Source organism: Cydia fagiglandana, chromosome 19, assembly GCF_963556715.1.
Source record: "Cydia fagiglandana chromosome 19, ilCydFagi1.1, whole genome shotgun sequence".
In the NCBI taxonomy this organism is placed as follows: Eukaryota; Metazoa; Arthropoda; class Insecta; order Lepidoptera; family Tortricidae; genus Cydia; species Cydia fagiglandana.
In genome coordinates, this window is record NC_085950.1 from 13,842,069 (window position 1) to 13,859,928 (window position 17,860).

The 17,860-nt window shown below is 36.3% G+C and overlaps 1 protein-coding gene across 1 annotated transcript in view; it reads right to left on the reverse strand.

Annotated features, from left to right (window-relative positions):
- LOC134674231 (microtubule-actin cross-linking factor 1) overlaps positions 1 to 17,860 on the reverse strand; it is a 312,488-nt gene that overhangs the window by 214,983 nt on the left and 79,645 nt on the right. The window contains exon 2 of the mRNA XM_063532291.1: positions 3,534 to 3,595. Within this exon, the coding sequence (XP_063388361.1) occupies positions 3,534 to 3,595 (62 nt within the window). The remainder of the gene's footprint in view (positions 1 to 3,533; positions 3,596 to 17,860) is intronic.

A 17,860-nucleotide genomic window follows, 5' to 3' on the forward strand; every position in this document is an offset into this window, starting at 1 on the left:
TACGGTGATTGCTAAACGGTAATTTATGTTCTAAGCACGATACGTACATGAGCATGAGCAAGCAGCGACACAATATTACACCACTTTTGTAGGCTAAATTAATTCAGATCTGCAACACATACAGCTTAAGTATCAGCAGGGTTGATTTATGGATGCTGATAACTTATGTCGCGTTAGTTCTATCAAAACAAAATTAATGTTCCTTAAAAATATCTTGGATGAATATTTTAGTACCCTTTGGGATAGCAACTTTCAGGCGCATTCGTCTTTTGTGCATACTCCTATTATTTGGGATTCGGTCTCTTATTATGTAGGACTTTTTAAAAGGAGTAGCGGTAAATTTTTTAAGTAACAATATCACAACTAACCGTAAATGAGCGCTAAATCAAGTTTTAATAAATACACCTAGTTTTATTAAACTAGTGTTCGTCGTTTATAGAGTAAGTGTAATAATTGAGACGTTAAATATTCACAGGGATATACAACCCTTTAACAATAATTAGTTAAGGAACAAAGCAAGTATCATGTATTTACTAATCAGCTTTCATTCTTCTAATTCTTATAATTTTGGTTTAGGCAAAGTTGTACTGTAATTTATTTCATGAAATAAATAATCTAATCTAATCTAATTCTTATTGGCAAAATATAAGAACAACTGAACGTGTTAGGAAGATTTGCAAAGGCACGAGTATATCTAACCGGAACTAAATAACTATTAGATTGAACGGAGCTAACTCGAGAAAGAATGGCCATTCTCTAATATGTACAGCGTAGACCTAGGTATGAAGTTAATTTAGTTATTTTAGTTTATTTCTATCAACAAAACGAAACCCGGATATAATTACTCAAAATAAGAATAAGCGAATTAATTCAGCAGGTCAAGTCAGGTCATTAGCTCTAAACTACATATGGTAACCGCCAAAGTAATTTCATGTGCGGACTCGCACAAGATTGTAATCATAATATCAATCAACAAAGAACAACGAGCCAAAAGTATTGGTGACTCAGACAGACAGACGGACGTTGTGTGAAAGTGCAAAGACGTCCGATAAGCATTAGTATGTACTGTTTGTTGTAACGAGTCGCTGTGAGTAACATTGTATTTACTTCAATGGGGCAGTCTTTGGAGGAGTTTGATGTTCTTTCACAGGGAGCCTTAAAAGATTCAACGCGTCTTTGTTTCTTTCGTGAGGTAGGTATATAATAAAACGACGATAAAGATTGTACATACCTACATAACTTAAGTAGCTATATGGATGTCTCGTTTGTAGCCTTTAATCGATATTTCATGTCTGAATAAGATAAGTAGGTAAACATTTAAAAACTAAGTACTTAATATTTTTGCCAGCACTCGGTGCTAGATTTCTAATGCCCATTAAACTCTACTTTATATTCTACGGCCATCATATTATCGAAAATTTGACACATTGACCATAAACTGTACTGCTTCTGAATACTTAGTAGCATTACCGGGTACCTAAAGTTTTGTTGAGTTGCTATTTTCCTGTAACTCGTTAGGCATATTTGTAACTTCAAAATGAACGTTCAAGGAAATACCAAAAAGGAATTCCTGAGCGATTACTGTTACCAAAGCAATGAAGAACAAACGAATAAACAAATTAATCTGCAATGCAATGACCCCTTAGAGGAATATTTGCTTAGTCTGCCTTTGTTTGAGGTAAGTATGTTTGATCTCAAGCTACATGCCGCGGCTGCGGATTCGTGTTTCGGGGAAGTAATTTTCGAGTAGTTTCATGCTATTAGTTACACAGTCAATGGAACAATGTATGTGCCAATAAGTCACTATTTTCGTCATAACATTTTAAATACTGCCTAAGAAGGCTGTTTTTCTACGTCTTCTGTTCTTTTAGGGCTCTCAAAACAAAAAGGAAATAGACTGGTTGAAATTGAATATAAATAATCATAACGGTCAAAATTTCATTCGAGAAGAAGAATACATGAAATGAAATAATCAACAAATATGTTAAATGAAGAATTCACTAAACAAATGAAGACGAAAGGCAGTGGCCTGAATCGTTTGCAGGTTTATTTACTCTGACTGTACTTGGTCTTTTGATCCTTGTTATTGGAAGACTGCCTGCAAATTGAATACAAAGGGATATCACGACTGGTTGCAAAGCGGTTAGTCATCACTTAGATTGATTAAGCGTATGTTCTCATACTTAAAGAGAAAGGTTAGGTCATCAAGACGTGTGTAGTCATTCATGATCTATCAGTTAAGCCAGGTTTCGTGCTTACTCTTGGAATATACCTACTCGGTACATCATGCTAAAAGCGTTAGAGAAACAACCAAGCTGTTAGGTACAAATATCTGAACAAAGCCTCTATTATCAATTTATCAAGATATTTTTTAGCACTTTGGCCACTCCGATATACCTGAATGGCGACTGTTCTTACTAGGAAACAACTGCGCAAGTACCAGTGGCGGCGCGTCCACAAAATCCGATTCCCATCGGCTTGCCTGTTATTGGACGTTATAAAGGAAATATGTAAGCCAAATTAGCCCCGGGCTTGCCTATGGAAATGTTTGACGCTCCGCCACTGGCAAGTACTCAACCAACCGTCGTAGATAAGTTAGGGTTAGTTATAGTTCCTGTTGCAACTTGCAAAAGGTAAGATGATGTCAATAACAACAATAAACCTAGTTTAATGGAATTTATTATTCAAGTCAAGGTCTATTTTACCATAATTTTCCTTATATTTGCATTTATGTAATGATACATTTAACATTACTATTCCGCGCTGACTCCACAGCGTCACGATTCTACGTCAATCGTCTACTGACATGTCATGACATCGGTGTCAATTTGCAATACACGACTTGTTTAATAAGTAGGTATCAATGAAGTGTCAATGTAACGTTTTATGGCTATCTCATTGCTTTGTTTGTTGGACATTTCAATAACCTTAAAATTGAGTTGACGTACAATTTTTTTTACTAGCCTATTATGGCGTCCCATTGCTGGGCAAGTCCCTTTTCTTCCACGACTCCCGACATAGTGCCTCCTCCGGCCAGTTGTTGAGAAAGGTGTCTAGGTCGTCCCGTCATCTCCGGCTCGGCCTGCCGGGTCCACGCCCTTCTGGCATCCACTTGGTAGCTACACTAGCCCATCTGTCTGGATGCATGCGACAGACGTGACCGGCGATGTACTAATTATTTATTGGAATTTACAACTAGCTTAAGTCGAAGCTTACTTTACTAGAAATTAGTTTAGAAATTGACGAAAATTCAATCAGACTTGAATACCTACACGATTAAGAATCATCATGGAAGCCCCAGATGATCTAACCAATGAAACTATCGATTCATACAATTGATCGCCATGATGACGGTGACACACGTGTGTATGTTGACATTGTTGACAGATCGGGTCATTGTCATTATTCTATTCAACACCGAGTATGATAGCAACTTGAGACAGATTTTCCTTAGCCATGATAAGACATTTTAAAGCTCTCGAAAAGTTACACATAATATTAAGAAACAAATAAAATATAAGTAGTATGTTTACCTTTTTAAGGTGTTTGTTGACCCATTTTGTGAACGTCTTCTTTTGTATGGCATCTCGCTCGTCTGGAAAGAAAAAATAAAATATAAATATAGATATAGATGCTTAGTATTTAGTATTTATTTAGTATTTAGACTGCCGATGGTATTAACCTTGGTCGCGACCTAAGGTGGTTTTAGACCTGTCTGTCGTCGTAGCGAAATTACGGGCGGCGAAATATTGAATGAAAATTTTCGCTTTGTCTCAAAAGTGCACTTGTGTTCTTAACTTTTGTAAATTGTCATTATTTCTCCTAAGGCAGTCATAACTATTACAAAACGCCTTTTCATAAAAAAGATGTATTGAAGTATAATATAACCGACATCTGTTAATAACATACATCTTGATAACTTAGAACTTACTTACGCCCTTAAACATTAACCCACTCCGGTTTTAATGATTGTCTACCTTGAAACTTTGGTAAAAACCTTGTGCAATAGTCGTATCCAAATAATAGTTTTGCTATCCTCCAAAGATACCATACACATAAGCACGACAAAATCAATAAGCCCATCTAAGCCAGAGTTTAGGCGTTATCCAAATCCAATAACAGCAGGTGAACGAACGGATCGACGGCTAGGCTAAACATAGGCACAGCTATTTCAGGGAACCGCGTATTTCTAGATCGGAAGTAGGAACTGTTTGCCAAACATTCGCTATGAGAATTTGCAACAACGCATTACGGCTGGATGTTTTGTAATACTTCCTTGAACGTTAATTAGGTGGTTATGGTTTATTTGAAAAAATATAAAAGCATTTCTCTCATTTCCTTAATTCGACATCAATAGAGTCCATCTAAGCTAACTATAGCTCTACCAACTTTAATTTACGATACGATACGATTTCTAGATTTGTGGAGATTTCATTATAAACGTCATAATTTTCATATACGTAATTTCGGCTTTGAACTTGGTTCGAATCTATCTCCTTATCTGTTTAAGTCCTTATTGGCTGAGCATTCACCAAACTGAATTATTATAGTCATCTAGTGTCATTACATCTATGACTACTATGCCAAGAATGCGGGGCTATTCGTCCTATCTCATGCTGCACTAACAGTTTCAGACACGTCTTAATCAACATCAAGTAAGCCGTGGTACTAATTAAAATATCTCACACCACGAGCTAGATGACCAAGTAAGGTGTGGCCAACGCTGCCAGATCTGCCCACGTAATGCCCTATACAGATCACAATCTCGAATTGATGGTTCCTACTAGACTGGTTAGGGCAAGAATTCCGTATTACTTGTGATGCATTTTACTATTTATGCAGATCTGTTGTGAAGTGTTAGCTTAGGTATCATTTGTTTATTGATTTATATGTGCTGCAGGTAGCGCAAATACTCGGCTTGCTAAGTGAGTCCTACCTACTGTTGTAACAAAATAAAACAGACTCGGGACAACATAAGATTTATTTTATGATATATTCATAATTTGAGCGTCAAGTATGCATAATTGGCTTTATTTTGACGTTTAAATATCTCAACCTACATATACAGATATGTATGTGTAGTACACGAAAGTCTGACATGCACACTTACGTTCCCAGTTAGGTACCAATATAAGCACTTAAGCATATCAGCAAGTTGATTAGCATTCGCAGATGTTCGCTTCTCGTGTTACGTTATGGAGTGGAGTGCCTTCTCTAGACATGTAAGAACAGATCCTTGTACGAGTGGAACGAAGTTCATGTAGATTAGACATTATTAGCTAACTAGGTAATATTGTACAAACCAACTGTGGATAACGTGGGCATATATCGAGCAGCGATGTTGGATTTAATAAATTGTTGCAGTAGAAGGTGCAATTTAGAGGAAATCGCAGTCATTCATTAGCAATCATCTCGAGAAATGCCGACACGACGGAAATTATAACCTACTCGGCGGAATATGCTGCGTATACTTGCGTGCAGCATACTTTACAGACCGCAGGGAATAAACGTAAAACTTAATTTAGAGAAACATAGATGTTGGCGCCAACCAATGGTGTTACTTAATAGGCTGCCTAAAAAAATGTCTGTCTGAAAATTGGTAAAATCTTATGTAGGACCAAGCAACCGGTGAAATTGTCCATGTGATGTTAACAAAATCATTTTACCGTCTTGTCCTGGTAAGGATAACCTTCCACCACTTAAGAAACTTTCTGCTTCAACCGATTCTAATGTGTTGTGTGACTTGTGTGTCTTCCTTTCATTTATTGATATAGGTCGCCGCGATAGAATTTCAGTGATATATTCACTGAAATTGTATCGCGGCAACCTCTGACGGTAATTCTCAAAGTCGTTTGAATAAAGTTAGGTACTTGACCTAACCTTAAACAAATTAGGACAAACTTCACCGCAAACTTCTTAACAATTGAAGCGATGTGCGCTGAAATGCATTCTTAACGAGCGGCTGTTGTTATCGCTGCAATTGAGCATTGTGAGTGCACTGCACTTGTTAACGCCTACTGCAAGTCTTCTTCTGAGAAGGTAACATCTGACATGAAATTCTTATTCAGTTACAGTCATTCCTGTGTTGTCTTAGTGGCGCACGGCGTCAGTAACTCTCGAATAGCATAATAGTGCTCAAACCACAGAGGATCAAACTGATTGTGTTTGTCACTAACTTTAGTTTGTACTTTCATAAGACTTATGAGTGGGAGTGGGACAGTATGTGTAGTGGTTGTATATAGTCTTGTGGTACACTATTTTTACGTTATTCCTAAATGTAACTTTGAATCCATATCATAGCGGCCTTACCGCATTTCCTGTTGCATCAAAAAAGTGTCCGATCGGCTATTACATATTTCAAATGAAATGTCTTTGCCATACCAAAGGGGAAATTATTTTTCTTGCTTGACTGTAACAAATTGTTAAGTCACCCGAAGGCCTATCTCGACTCAAACATCAGTCATAGACAATAAGTGAGGCCAACTGCTGCTATAAATATATTCCGGAACTCCTATATCCCTTAACCGATTGCTCAAACTCAGCATCTTGTTACCGATTAACGTTACTGAACCTGAACCTGGCATGTCAATGGAAATGAACGGGTGCCGACTGGGACTTCCGAGCTGACTGACATTTGCAGCTCTTCATACTACTTTATTAAAAGTGCAGACTGACCTGCTCACATCGAGTGTAATGGCGAGTCAAGATGGAATCATCAGTTAGCGGACCCGATGCCGTGATTGACAACTCAATTACACATGTGATGTTGAATCATTAAGATTGACGGGATGCGAAATTATTTCAAGTGTTTGCGGGAGTTGGTTTGTCACCGTTTGCTTTTGGAGATGTTATCTGACACAACTGTACAATTTAATTGGAGCTTACTTTGGTCAGTACTCGTAGTGGATAAATGCATCAGGAAGTTAGGTACCAAATGACCATACCGCCTCTGTTTTCTTCAAATTGAATTAGCAGTCATACAGCAACAGTCGCCTAGCAGATGCGTTTTATTGACTAGCAAACTAAAAAGGTAACATAAACACTTCGATTGATATAACGGAAGAATTCCCGCGCGTGCAGTTAATCAGACCTTCTTATTTATTCTGATTATTATCCATAATGACCTGAATCTTAGATCAAAGAGTTAAGAACGTTAATTCAACAGCATCGGCGGTTTATAAAGCTACCTGTGATGATCGATCAATTATCATTGCAACCTCATTATAACATAGCACACTTACTCTAATCGATTGACTTTCTTCTTAATGATCTGTCGGATTGTTATAATGATTGTTGTAGTTTTTACAGTTCAAAATAATCGGAACTAGTCATGTGTGCCAACCTGCCAACTCAAATATACACCAATATTTTATATTTGGCTTTAAAACCGAGGGCTTTTATTATCGGAGCGTATGTATCATACAATTCTTCGAAAGTCTGAAAAAAGTGAAAAGCGTGGTACAGGAAATAAATGAACAGTTACTAAATTTTATTGGAAGCTGATTAGCTGATAAGAACGAAGCTAGAATCAAAACTGTGTGACTGTGTTAGCATACAGTTAGAGTCCCACTGCTACTTTTGACGCATCGCTAAAGGACAGGTGAAGGCCGCTGAAAAATATGATAATTTCTGTGATATAACAACGATACTAGCCACCGGTCGTGGGGAAGTTAGATTTTACAAGTTTTAGTTAAATCACGAACTCGTCATGAAACCAAGCCTTGTGTCAATTATTTAGTTATTACATGTGTACAGCACCTGATAGCAATTAAATAGTACTGAGAAAAAAGGAAAACCTTTCTGAATAATTAAGTACAATTGGATAATTTCGGTCAACAAGTAACTTGGCGAAAATGTCAATGTTGCTGATCGACCTTATTCCAAATTCTTGTTAAATTAGCTCCAATACCACCTCAAAAATAATTAGCCATATAATTTAATTTGCTAACCAGTTATGTAACAGAATTAAATAAGAATGGAAACGTAACTATGAAACCAAACCGCGCGACCATTTGACATCGTTATACCTTCTGCATTTTCGTTTGTCGAATTATAGTGTTGTCCACGTTATCGTTGTTATATCACAGAAATTATCATATTTTTCAGCGGCCTTCACCTGTCCTTTAGCGATGCGTCAAAAGTAGCAGTGGGACTCTAACTGTATGCTAACACAGTCACACCTATAATTCGACAAACGAAAATGCAGAAGGTATAACGATGTCAAATGGTCGCGCGGTTTGGTTTCATAGTTACGTTTCCATTCTTATTTAATTCTGTTACATAACTGGTTAGCAAATTAAATTATATGGCTAATTATTTTTGAGGTGGTATTGGAGCTAATTTAACAAGAATTTGGAATAAGGTCGATCAGCAACATTGACATTTTCGCCAAGTTACTTGTTGACCGAAATTATCCAATTGTACTTAATTATTCAGAAAGGTTTTCCTTTTTTCTCAGTACTATTTAATTGCTATCAGGTGCTGTACACATGTAATAACTAAATAATTGACACAAGGCTTGGTTTCATGACGAGTTCGTGATTTAACTAAAACTTGTAAAATCTAACTTCCCCACGACCGGTGGCTAGGAGTCCATATGATAAGATTCCTAAATTAGTTCCTAGATTCGTTTCGACTATTCCACGACTCAGTACTTTGATTTCCCAAGTGCGCTCCACACTTGATAAGATGCGCATCTGACGAGCACAGGCGCACTCAGTTAGCGTCTGTTCGCTAATTTGCTGCATTGGCTTTAGCAAGTGATGCAACTAGGATTTACGATTATTATGCCCGTATGCGTGCTGTTGTAATATACTAACTCGTTGAATATATAGTTCACAACAGTCGTACTCGAGCCCGTTTTAGTTTACCACTTACAGATGTAGTGCATAATTGTTTCCCATCGTATATTTTCGGAAACGTTCGTATTTGTCATGCTACTTCAGTCAACCTCAGTACTTTTTGTCCCGAGACAGACTGAAATAGCAAGACACGTTCGTGTGTTTCCGTGAAAAACGATGGAAACTAATTATGCACTAAGTACATCTGTACTGTTTTCTAATTTAACATCACTTGAACGACTCCATATTCCATTTGAACAATTAATTTTCTATGTTTATTTATTTATGGCATAAAAACTATTTGTTACAATACTCGCTATTTGCAAATTCTATAGTGCCATTCATATACCTATGTATATAATTTCTCATGAGGATACAACCTGCTCAAACAAACATCAGCAGCACAACTTCATTCACATAAATTGACAGAAACAATGAAGGCTTTTCAATGGAACTACATATCCTATAGGTATTATTCGTTTACCTAATTACCTTGGTAACCGGTCCGCATTGACCCACTGCCAACTGGAGTCTATCTGCGAGTTTATCGGATTCCTGGTGTTCCGTACATGGCGTAGTCAGTTCCGCAACTACTTTAACAGTCTGTTTCACTGTCTGCTAGATCTAGGTAGATTATCGTTGATTTGTTACTATGAGCAGACAAACGTATTTAGTCGCGCTGGCGCATGTTTTACGAGCTTCGGAATAGGCGACAAATTTGGGAGAGCGACGACCTTTGTCCGATCCTTGGAACTATAATTGATTCGTTGATTACTTTACGACAATGCGAATTGATACCATAGATTACATTGTTTGAGACTATTAAAACATTTAAAACCGTCGTCGATAATAAAAGTAAAAATCGTGTGAAGCATCGAACATTTCCTGTCAACCAACCAATGCAAGAAAGTAATCCATTTTTGATCACGTTACAACATATTACATACAATTAATATCATGTCATTCAAAATCATCATTGACACTGACCGGACATCAAAATATTGATTATTAAATTGTGACCTGATCTGTATAAGAATATCTGCAAGTCACCACTTAAGATCCGTGCAGTAGAGAGCTGGCCACCAAATTGGTCTTATTAAGAAATTCGTTCCAATGTCGTCTGGTCTCCACTGGCCACCCTTTGACCTTCGAGCTGATTCAACAGATGCCGCCACAGGTACCGGCTTTCATAGTTATTGGCTTTAATTGGTATTTTACGAGGAATTTAATTGGCTTCGATCAGTCGGGACAGTTTCAGTGCTGCATTGCATTGCAGTTAATTTGAAATTGAAATTTATTGTTTATATACAATTAGACATGACAGCCGACTTGTCGAGGCAAGTTAATTTACCTTTAGCGTAATATACCCATATATATATTTAATATACCCATTATCTAATCAATACTACAATCAGGAGCACTGAGGAGTGTGGAACGACGCCATGGACTTGTGGTTAGGTTAGACATAAGAATTTTCTGTTTTTCGGCGAAAACTTTTAATTCTCCAAACTAAAATCTATGAAATCTTGGGAATATGTTCAGGGCTAACCCTCCCAAATTTTACGGTTCTTTGTCAACACCACAAAAAGTTATAAATCGGATCACAGAAAATTCTCATGTCCAACGACGAGTATGGAGTTGTTCCACATGCGTGGGTAAGACACAAAACTCGAAGAATATCATAAATTTTGATAACAAACATGTATTCTACATCTCCTTAATACCCCGCATGTTGTTTAGTTACTTACACTTCGAATTTAACGACGATACACTTAACAAACCATTTCATCCATATGAGAATAAAACAGGGTATATTAATGACCACTTAAGTGGTGGTAAACGTTTAAAAATAATGTTATTATCTTACACATTAATTAATGTTAGTTACAGAGATGTGAAAAATACTTTATAAAAAGTATTTAAATACAAAATACAAATACCTTTTTGATAATACTATTTCAAATGCAAAATATAATAGTTATTTGTTTTACAAGGGGGCAAAGTTATTGATTAACCGCTCGTGCTAATATTGATACCCGAGCAAGCGAAAGATTCCAAAATTGAACCACGAGCGTAGCGAGTGGTTCAAAAAATGGAATCTTGAGCGTTGCGAGGGTTTCAAAGCACGAGGGTTAAACAAAATTTGCTCCCGAGTGAAACACAAAATTATTCACCACACCAACCCGAAGCAAATATTAAATGTAAAATATCAAACAAAATCAAACCTAATCAAATCCAAATGAATGTTATTAAATATTTATCATCCAAAATCATCATTTAAAAGTCAATCCTACCAGCAAACATAAGAAAACAACTCAAAATTTGCATTTGATTACTTAGCCTCACATGTGAATAAAATGCAACTTTGCTATCAGTTTTTGAAGTGCAAAGTAAGCCTTTCCGAGCTGGTGTGGTGAAAAATAGTTTTTGAAATTGTATTTAAATACAAAATACGAAATAGGTATTTTCAAAATACTTTTTAAAAATACAAATACTTTGCGATAAAAGGTACTACTCTGAGTAGTGAATACCTAGTCTGAATTAAAAAGAATTACTCGGATTTTCCGAGTTGAAAAGACTCTCTATATTCTTTGAAATCAATCCTCTATCTAAAGTGTTGTCTAGTTGTTTGCTCATATTAACCGGTAGGATGTAGGTATGGATGATGGTTTTTAACGGCCAACTTTTAAAGCATTAATTTGTAATGTTTTACAGCTAGTATAATGCCTCTCGTTAGTGTGATGAAAACGTCTCGTTTGTTTCACCAGGGCAGAAAAGTTTGTTCTCCTCTCGTGCCTTGAAACCCTCGCAACACTCAAGATTCCACTTTTATAACCACTCTCTACGCTTGTGGTCATGTGCGACGTTACTAAACAGATTCAACAGTTCCATGTTAAAAGAATGAGAGAGTTGCCAGGATTGTAACATCAGAAGAGATTGTAACTCCTACCTACATTACCTACCTACTATAAAGTATTTTGTATTTTGAAAATACAAAATAGGTCCCAAAAACTATTTCAAATAAAATACAAAATAGTTTTCTTCAAAAGGTATTTAAATACAAAATAGGTATTTTGCATTTTGTATTTGCATTTTAAATACAAGTATTTCAAATAAGTCACATCTCTGGCTAGTTAGTGAGTAAAACAGACAGGCTCGATGCTAACTAGTAGCAACACACGTCACGCTCAAAACAAGTTTGACAAGACAACACATCACAAAACAATACTTACATATAATCAGAGATGGGCATTAATCGATTAACTTTTTAATCGACTAATCAATCGATTAAAAAAGTTAATCGTCAAAATTAATCGGCGATTAATTTAATCGCGATTAATTTAGTCGACCTAACATACGATTGAAATTGAATTAATCTTAATATTAATCGATTAAATTTCTCGATTAACTCTCGATTGAAAGTAGACAGGTGGTCATTTTTGTATGTAACTAAAAATCAAAACTTCTTGCGTACATATTAAAAACCATTCCAGTGTTATAACTGTGCTTCAATAATATAAGATGGTTACATTGGTTACTATAATAATGCTTAGTGAATAGTGATGCATGCAGCCTACACAACATAAACATAATATTTTATGCATAATTAGACAAATTCTATTTGTTCCTGTATATTATTTAAATAGTAAAACTAATCCATATTCCGGATTCTTACTTAAAGTATTTTAATTTATAAAAATTACATTTGTTTTGAGACGAAATGTCGAAAAACTTGGAAAAACCCAGAAGTTGATGATTTTTAGTACGTGATTTTGGGCACATTTTTCGGGGTTTGTAATAATTTTATATTTCAAGAATTTATCATAGGAATATCACAAATAGTATACCTTTCTGATGGCAGTAAGATTTTTCCTATATCTCTTACTAGTATGTAATTATATATTTACATAAAATATGATTTAGCCTATGCAACTTCCAACACTGATTTCGCAGTAAAAATCGATGCTATATTTTTTTTACCATTTTTCCTAGAATCAGGAAACAATTATGTGATACATATATTAATTTCCGGCAAAAAGACAAAGTCGTGCATTTAAGGGTTAAACACCTGGGCAAGTTGAGAAACTAATAACACGTGGCATATAATACAGTTACATAAAATACTAAGCATACGTACTCTTTGTAGGTTTGTTTTATTGTTTACATAGGACTAGAAATTCCAAAATAGATAACAATCCGTTTATCCATAATTTGCCATTGTTATACGACCTTAAGAACTGTCAACATAACCCGAGATAAGAACAACCTTTAACAAAAAAAATTGCCTACAGACCTTAAAATGCCATTATTATATCTTCGTCAGCCGGTCTATATATGTAATTCGCACAATAGTAAGTACCTTTCGAGAGCAAATGCACGTGTTTGTTTAAAAAAATGATAATTTTGCTTTAGGTATGCCTATAGCGGTTTCAGTATTTTATTGATAACAAAATGGGACGAACTCTAAAACATCCCTTTTCTAACAAAAACAAAATTCGAAGACTGTCGAATTAATAGTCTCCAAGTGAACATACATAAAAATTCGTCTGTTACTTATATTATTTATAAATGTTTCAGAACAATTAGGCACCTCGTTCTTTTTTTAAAGTCGGTTAAAAAGACCATATTTATTGCTAAAATCAATCGAGAGAAAATTAATCGAACTAATTAATCGATTAAAAAAATTAATCGCCAGTAATTAGTCGACGATTAATTTAATCGTGACAATATTAGTCGGAGCTTTTCGACTAAAATTAATTAATCGTCACTTTTAATCGTTGCTCGCGATTAAGTCGGTTAATTTTAATCGTTAATCGTCAGTCGATTACATTTTGCCCAACTCTGCATATAATACATTTGGTGTTAGTTGTGTATCATTTTATCATAATCAAAAGACAGTAGTCGCAATCGTCAATGAAAAATAAATGCCGCAGAGAATATCATAATATATTCAATAATATTCATGGCTAAAACAACTGGATAAATCCTTTTAAATTTTTGTCATTGTAACCATTTACGAAATACTGCCAGTATTTAAAACTGGCAATTAAAAACAAATGATAATGTTAATGTGTCTTAGTTTTTAATTACTGGATTTTTAAACTGGCTCACAACTTTTAGTTTGAAGGTAAAACCAGTATTCTGAATCACGATATAATACGTTTACTGTGTTTTAAGTTGATTACTGCTGACTTTTAGATATATAGCCACGCGTAAAAGCAACAACCGATTAATGTCAAATATGTAAATGTGTTAGTGACTTAATTTGAAAATATGGAGGTATCTTTTACTCTAATTACTTTCTTTCGTGGCTTTTAACTGTCACTAAAGACTGCAGTTAAAGAGAGTCGAGTCGGTAATGTTTAGTTTTAATAAAAATATGCAAATGTAATGAGAGACCTATCGTTGGTTCAAACAGTTAGTGAAACTTGTCAAGATGTCACACGCACTCGTGCTGCTCTCACTGTTGATGTGGTTTACTTTGCGGCAGTTTACAAACAGTTTTCACTGTTTTGAAATACAGTTACATATTGCTATTCAGTGGCATTTTTTTATGTTAGTCCAAGATAGGTATAAAAATCGAACTATTGTACAAATATTTGCCTAGGTTTTGTATTATAATTACGCCAGAAGACTCTATTAAAGTCAGAGGCGTACGAAATTTTTGATACGACAGACAGTCACTAACCCAATATTAGGTAAATCTTTCTCTTTTAGGGCAGTGATGAGTACCTAGTTGCTAAATGTAGGTACAGCCGCCATCAGATCGGGCAAGGTGTTCACAAATATCTGAACAAAGTTTCTGTTATCAAGACATTTAGAGTGCGTGTACAGATATTTTTGAGCACCTTAGGCTCCGATGTATTTGTCTGTGACTGTACTATCCTATAAGTTTATAATACCGCCGCAAAGCAACGCACGCAATGAACGCAAGCGTTGTAAACAACACAACACGCGCATTCTCTATAACCGCCACCACGAACCTGCCTGCTGTATAAAGAACCCCCAACATGTGGTACCTTTGAACTTGGTCAAGTTCTCCTCGTACACCTGGTCGTGGGAGTCGTTGCCTTGTCGCCTGTCGCTGCGGTGCCGCTTCGGCTGGTGGCCCTCGTAGAACCCGTTCCCGTTCACTCCGTCCACCTCCTGCGGGTCGAACCCGAGCCGCTCCTTGTAGTACGCTTGCGTCGACATGTTAGATCAACACTCGCATGCCGGTCACTTTAAACACTATACACTTTCGTTTTTTCCGCTGAAACGATGAGGCAGGATCCGCCAAAATCCTGCAACCCGTTCGCGACCAAGGTTGTTAATGATTCACCAGAGTATCACGGCATCGACTCCACAAAAGGAAAGTTGCACAGATCCCTTGACACACACTTTTTGATCTTGACACAATTTTTTCCACTTAATTTATCTGTCACTGTGTTACTTATTGATTAAAAGTTTGTTAATATGGCAACTTTATGGTTAATTTGGAATGCTTGGTTACATTTAAATCGAATGTCGGTTCGTTTTCGTTTGTCTATGATTCACGTCGGGTTTCACATGGCTTCTTGCATCTGGTTAAATAGAGAAGCAGTGGAAACACCTGCGGAAATGGAAACACAATGGAATAAGATAATTTCCATATCAAGTTTCGAGGTCCAGATTGCCTCATACACTTATCATTTACGCTCTTTCGGAGGTTAGTTAATGACGACTATTATAAAAACCCGACGATGATTTCGGTATTTAAAAACCTTGTTACGGAGTAGGTATTCGCGGCTCTGATCAGCGTTTTATATTTTGATCCTCGATCAAAACATGATTATGACGAACTCGTTTAAGAATGAGGAATAATTACTGTTTGATTATACGCAATATAAGAAATGACGATTAAATATGACATATGAATAAAGTATAATCATCTTATTAAAGTTTTTGCTTCATCTACGCGGCTACTATTTTATAAGTAACCATATAATCATAGCGGATATCCATAAAATCATACGCAATTCCCTTAGTTATATTTGTCTATAACCTATCGAAGACGTTGAATTTTAAAATCCATTCCAAGAATTGCGGATATATTAGAATCCATGGTATGTTACATATGTAATAAATGCGATAAAAATAACCGACCCGTCTGACGGGGTATCTACCTGCGCGTACGTTAGACCTTTGGATTTGATCCGACTAACCAAATCGAAATCGCACGCTCGCACCGTATCAAAGATACACCCGAAATTTAAACGAGAATCTTATTCGTCGGAGTGACTAACAAAAGTATAGCCAATTAAGTAAAATCAGTAATAGGCTTAAATGATTAGTAGGCTACGTTTCCATAGATGCCTAAGAAATGCTACGATTGAGTAAAACTTCCGGCGTATAACTATGAAAATAGGTATTCAATATTTCGTGTTCACCTATAAGAAATCAAAACAAGGTGAAAAGCAATCCTTGATCCGTCATTGCCAATTACTGTAACGCGAATATTTCTCAAAATCCGGAATGCTAAGGAGCGGTGCATTTATCGAAATTAAGCGCAATAGCGGCCGGAATTATCCCTTTATTTGGCACAATAATATCTTGCTTCACGGCCGATTTCCAAAAGCGAAAATTATAACGTCAAAATAAATTCGTACATACATCCGTTGTCAGAGTTGGGTTGATTAAGTGAAAATTATTACTTTGTTATTTACGAGTATGGCCTTGACATCGATGGCTAAAAATGGACGCGTCATGGTTTTAAATGTTTTCATTGCAATCCTTCATCATCGACTGTTACCAATTATAAAGTTTGATTGTCTCTGGTTCAAGATGACTGGGTTTTCCTAGAATTACCTAATACCTAGAAAAACAACAGACGGATGAATTAAGACGCCAAAAGTTAGTCAAAAAAACCGGGCAAGTGCGAGTCGGACTCGCGCACGAAGGGTTCCGTACCATAATGCAAAAAAAAAACAAAAAAAAGCAAAAAAACGGTCAGCCATCCAAGTACTGACCCCTCCCGACGTTGCTTAACTTTGGTCAAAAATCACGTTTGTTGTATGGGAGCCCCATTTAAATCTTTATTTTATTCTGTTTTTAGTATTTGTTGTTATAGCGGCAACAGAAATACATCATCTGTGAAAATTTCAACTGTCTAGCTATCACGGTTCGTGAGATACAGCCTGGTGACAGACGGACGGACGGACGGACAGCGAAGTCATAGTAATAGGGTCCCGTTTTACCCTTTGGGTACGGAACCCTAAAAACTAGATTACTTTCATTTCGACATTGAGATATTATTTAACATCATAAATATATTGTTTCAATAAATTCATCTAGCAAAACCAAGAAAAAATACTTTTAGGTTAAAAAAGGGTCGATAAATAAATAATAATTGTTAAAAATACAGATCCGACAGTTTTAAATATTCGGAAAACATCAAATTTAATCATATTTTACTAATCGGATCTACCAAGTATGCATATTAATCTCAGGCGGGCACGAATAACAAGTTAAACCCGCTTTTCGGGTCCGGAATCGCCAAAATCGATTGTGTGACAGTCCCCAAACGCACAGACAAATAACTCATCCAAGGCGGTGACCTTGCGCACCGCCGTGGGAATCCGACGGGTGCCGGCGCCCCAGTGCCAGCGGGGACAATGGGTGCCAAGTTGCCAACACTTTTTTTACAACAATTATCGTAATTTCATTATATTTAGTGATGGATTTAGATGAATTTGGTATGGAGATAGTTTGAGGCCCGGGAAAGGACATAAGACAATTTTTATTAATCATCTTCATCATCCCACGCAAAGTTGCGGGCAACTATTTATCCCATAAGTATTACTAAGTATTAGTAAGTAAGTATGACTTTTATTCGATTTCCGCCCTCAACATGAGTTAATAGTTCAATTTGTCCAATCTATAAGATTCTGTGTAGGCACGTAATTTCAGTTCAAGTAGAAATACGATCAATCCGCTCAGCGAATGTAACCGCTCGCATAGCCACCTCGCCAGGTAAGGTCACACAAGGCATTTTCACTGCA